This window comes from Terrapene carolina, unplaced genomic scaffold, assembly GCF_002925995.2.
Source record: "Terrapene carolina triunguis isolate 2854851 unplaced genomic scaffold, T_m_triunguis-2.0 Scaffold58, whole genome shotgun sequence".
Classification (NCBI taxonomy): domain Eukaryota; kingdom Metazoa; phylum Chordata; order Testudines; family Emydidae; genus Terrapene; species Terrapene triunguis.
In genome coordinates, this window is record NW_020664409.1 from 47,831,423 (window position 1) to 47,835,790 (window position 4,368).

At 41.6% G+C, this 4,368-nt stretch overlaps 1 protein-coding gene across 1 annotated transcript in view; it reads left to right on the forward strand.

The window, feature by feature from the left end:
- Positions 1–3,576: 3,576 nt before the first annotated feature.
- The window catches only part of SOX17 (SRY-box transcription factor 17), a 2,058-nt gene continuing 1,266 nt past the window's right edge, over positions 3,577–4,368 (forward strand). Inside the window, exon 1 of the mRNA XM_026659533.1 lies at positions 3,577–3,628. Within this exon, the coding sequence (XP_026515318.1) occupies positions 3,577–3,628 (52 nt within the window). The remainder of the gene's footprint in view (positions 3,629–4,368) is intronic.

Genomic DNA, 4,368 nt, shown 5'->3' on the forward strand with positions numbered 1-4,368 from the left:
AGCCGCCGGAGGAGCGGGAACAAACAACGCATTTCCTCCTTCCCAGCCCAACGGGAGCGGGTTGCAGCGCCCAGTCCTGCCCGGAACCAGAGAGCCAGGGCGGCAGCGACGCCGGGGGAGGGGGGGGCACAGAGGGACGAGACAGCATCAGCCTCCCCTCGCCTGAGCACGTCGCCCTCCCAGCCGCGGCTTCCTGGAGCGCTGTGATCTCCAGCGGCGGCGGCGGCTGGGGGGTGTTGATGTACCTGCTCGGCCGGGCGCCTGAACGCGTTATATAACCCACCCGAATCGCGATCAGCAAGGCTCGGGGCTTGTCTGACCCAGCGTGCCAGCAGAGCCGCTTTCCGAGAGCAGTTTGCACTGGGCAGACCGTGCAGCATTGTAAAAAGGCACGTTGATGAGTGTACCTGGGGGCAAGCCCAGTCCTTCCTGGGGTGGGAAAGTGCGCTTACCTTGGGGGTAGAAAGTCCCTCCGCGGACCTGTGCAACTCCCTGCTACACTCTGCAAAGGCCCTTCCTTCCTAACCCGAGGGGGAGACGGTTTCTTTCTTTTAGAAAGAAAAGGGGAAAAACCCACACCCAACAAACTTGTATGTGTGCAAGGACGTTATTGTTTTAGCTTGTTCTCCGAGCTATTGTCTATTCATACAAACGGCCAAGCCTTGCGTTCTTGCGTTCCTTCTGGAAGCTATATACGGATGGACAGACAGCTCCTGGTATGTGTGTGTGTGTGTGTGAGAGAGAGAGAGAGAGAGAGAGATTACGCCTTTGGTAGTTTAAATTGATACACACCAACCAACTGTAAAACACACAAAACTGCTGGGGAATATATTTTAAAATTAATCATTCATTCCGCTTTATTCATTGTTTAGCAAAGAACAAATGGTTGTAGATTTGATTTTAACATTCTTAAGTCTTCCCCTCTTATTTTTCTAACTTGACAACCCCAAAATGGCATTTCTCTACGTTGCAGTATTTTCAGGCAGTGTTGCTTTGATTGCTGTGAGCATCGACTGTAATTGCTGTACCGAGGTGCACGATTATTCCTTTTAAACACACACACACACACACACGCACGCACACAAAGTTCTTGTCTTGAGAAACAGCGCGATTTGCAGGAAACCCTCCGGATGTTTGCTGCTTTTCATGTGGCATTTGTGGTCGACTCTGATAACGCTGGGAGCACCACTTCCAACACCACATTTTGTAATGGAACTGAAATAGAAACACATCTTTGCTGAAGAATCCCCCCCCCCCCCGGTTCGTTACCTCACACACACTTTTATATTCGCAAGTTTAAAAGGTCAATAAATCAGAAAGCTGAACTCTCAGTGGCATTGTTAGGTTGGGAAAGTTAACGAATGACACCCCCTCCCGCCCCCAGTTCGTGTGAGGGTGAAGGGTTTTGGATACACATAGTCACAAGTAGAGGCTGCTTTAGTAACTCCTAAGGAAAACGAAGTTTAGCAGTGGGCACAACTTGATGCTTTCTAATTCAATTCAATCTCAGCAGTCAGGATGGTTTGGTGTAAATAGGGAATTCAGTAATAAACCATGCACACAGTCAAACAGAACGGGGGGTGGGGATGGATAATCTATCCATGACACCAAACGCACTGGAAGGGTCACACACTGCCAAATTTTCCATACAAATCAGCAAGCTTTTACTTTATCGGCTTGGATTCAAAACACACTTTATATTCCCTTTGATCCCAGATCAACGAGCTGTAGAAACTGTTTGCACAAGTCTTCCAAGCAAAGTCAGCGGCGGTTTGCTTATTTCATGACTTCATGTTCATTATATGAAAAGACGTTTTTGCCGATGCTAGAAATTGCAGCATAGGAATTGCAGAAATGCTGGCGTGAACTTTATATATAGTCATTCACTAAATTTGCAGAGCTATTAAAATGTTTGCTCCGCAGAATTTCTTCCTCTTGAAGTTGAATGTTCCCAAAAGTACTTTTGCTGTCCTTGAATTTGAAAAGGATTGCTTGAATATACTCTCTTCCAGGGGTCAGATCCTGCAGAAGGTAGGAATTTTGTCTGAGCTAAATCATAAGGACTGGGCCCCAATGCAGCGGGGGATTGATCCGAAGCAATGGAAGTCTATTCACGCCAATAGGTTTTAAATCAGCCCTCGAAATACAATCAGCAGCAGATCAGTTGGGAGCTAATAGTTGGCTTTCTCTTTTAATTTTAAGTTATCTTGCTTTCCACTCCTACTTTGAATATGCACCAATGTGCAATAAAAGGGATGTACATTTTCCCGTCGCGTTAATTTAATCCAGATAAAAGGTATTTTACTCTCATTTCCCCCCCAGTAATCCACTAATATGTGACTCATTGCTGAGAAGCTACTAAACCCCTAGCCTAGGACTCTGAGGGGTCCAGTGTCACCAGCACATCCAGACTGGGCACAATATTAAAGCTGCAGCCATAAATATATTTTAAAAAATGGATGATGACCATATTTAAAAAGAAAAAGAAAAAAAAAGGACACGAAGGGAGAAAGGCTTAAGGAGAGAGTACGGGAGTTAGCGCAATACAGTTTGTATTTGAACCCTTGAAAAAATAATTCTAATAGGCGTTTCTGATTGTTGTAATCAATTATACTATAATATTGAATTTTTGCGGGCAAAATTAAAATATCTAGATTACTGAATTTATTTTAAAGCTAATTTTAAATATACAATGTGGAAAGATTATTTTGGTACTGGGACAGTTTGCGGCTATTTATAGAAAGCAGCTTATTTTCGTAATAATTTTTGTAGCATCTGCCACACAAGCCAAAGAGACAAAGATATATTTAAATTCTTGCCCTTGATACTTCTCAGTTTTGTCTGTTCCGTTCCCAAACTTTCTCTCGAACAAACAATTCAGATGGGGAAAAGCCCAAAATGTGCTTTTTCTTTCTAGCCCTTTGGTAACGGGTTGGAATCTTTGCGACAGGGATAAATGCCTTTTTCTGTACGAAATACACAACGTCCGACTCCTAACACTAGGATTTAAACACAATAATTTATAACAGATACATGAGAAATCTAAGCATTTCTATGGCTTTAGAAAAGGGGACACAAAACCAAGAATGGGCCCAAAAGACAATCACAACAGTTAGTTACTTCGGTCACAGTAGTGCATCTCAAGGTATTGCTTTCTTGAATCTCTACTAGATATTTCAATTGTAAAGGAATAGATTCTTATTTTACAGGAAACATGAAATAAAACGCTGGATTTCATTAAAGGCGAGGCTGAGTTCATTCATGAATTCAGGAGAGGATTCACGTAGTGTGAGGTTATTTGCCTGTAGCTGTTGTCCAAACAAAGGTGTCCTTAACTAAATAAGCCTCTTTGATCTTATGTTTAAAGCTCGGCGCTGTTCTAAGATAAGCATTCATGCATTTAATAGCGCCCTATAACAATGCAAACATTAATCTGAGACTTTATGAAAAAGTTGTAATTTTGATGACCTTATATGCCACATGAACACACAATCTAATATATATGTATATATAAAATATAATTCATGTATCTCTATGTGATCTGATTTTATGTTTATGTTTGCAAAATACCCAGCTATGTATATTTACTTCACAGTTGTTTACCTCATATATTCATGTTACGAGCATGGTATGTTCGCTATACTTCTAAATACTCAAAGCATCTATGAGGTGAAAAGATTGTTGTAAAAGTGAACACAAGTACTGAGCGTTATATTACCACTTCCAGGCTGTATGTATTGGAAACACATCACTGAAAATCTATTGTTTGTACGGATTACAAGAAGGAAAAATTGATGTGAGGGTACAGGCTTTAATTTAATGAGCTATTCATTGGATGCAAAGTACTGAGATTCCATCTTTAACCTACATGTGAAAGATATTCCTTCCCTAGGCTACTAAGCTGGACATTTCTATGCTAGTTATGAAATTTAGAGAAAAGTGGTATCAAGTTTTGCTAACGATTTAGCTAATTCCCTCCTAGCCAAACCCGACCTAAAATTTAAAAATGGTGGAGCTAACATGAAGTTTGTGCCATCATATTGATGGCTCTGCTTCTATGGTATATCCCTTTTTCTAATATTTCTCTGTCTTGACTATTTATATTACAAGCTCTTGGGGAGAGTTTAGGATTCAGTGTTTGTACAATGCCTATCCAATAGGTGCTGCTCTTGTTTGATCCCAGTTCAAGCCATCAGCAACTTAATAATGATTATTAGGATATATTCAACTGCATTACAAATGAGTTTACATAGTTTTAAAAAGGGATTTCTCACAATATAGAGCATATACCCATAGGAGCTCTTTCCCCTCGCATTCTGATCTGAATCCTGGAAAAATCCGTCCCCGCCCGGCGCTGTCTGTCTTGTA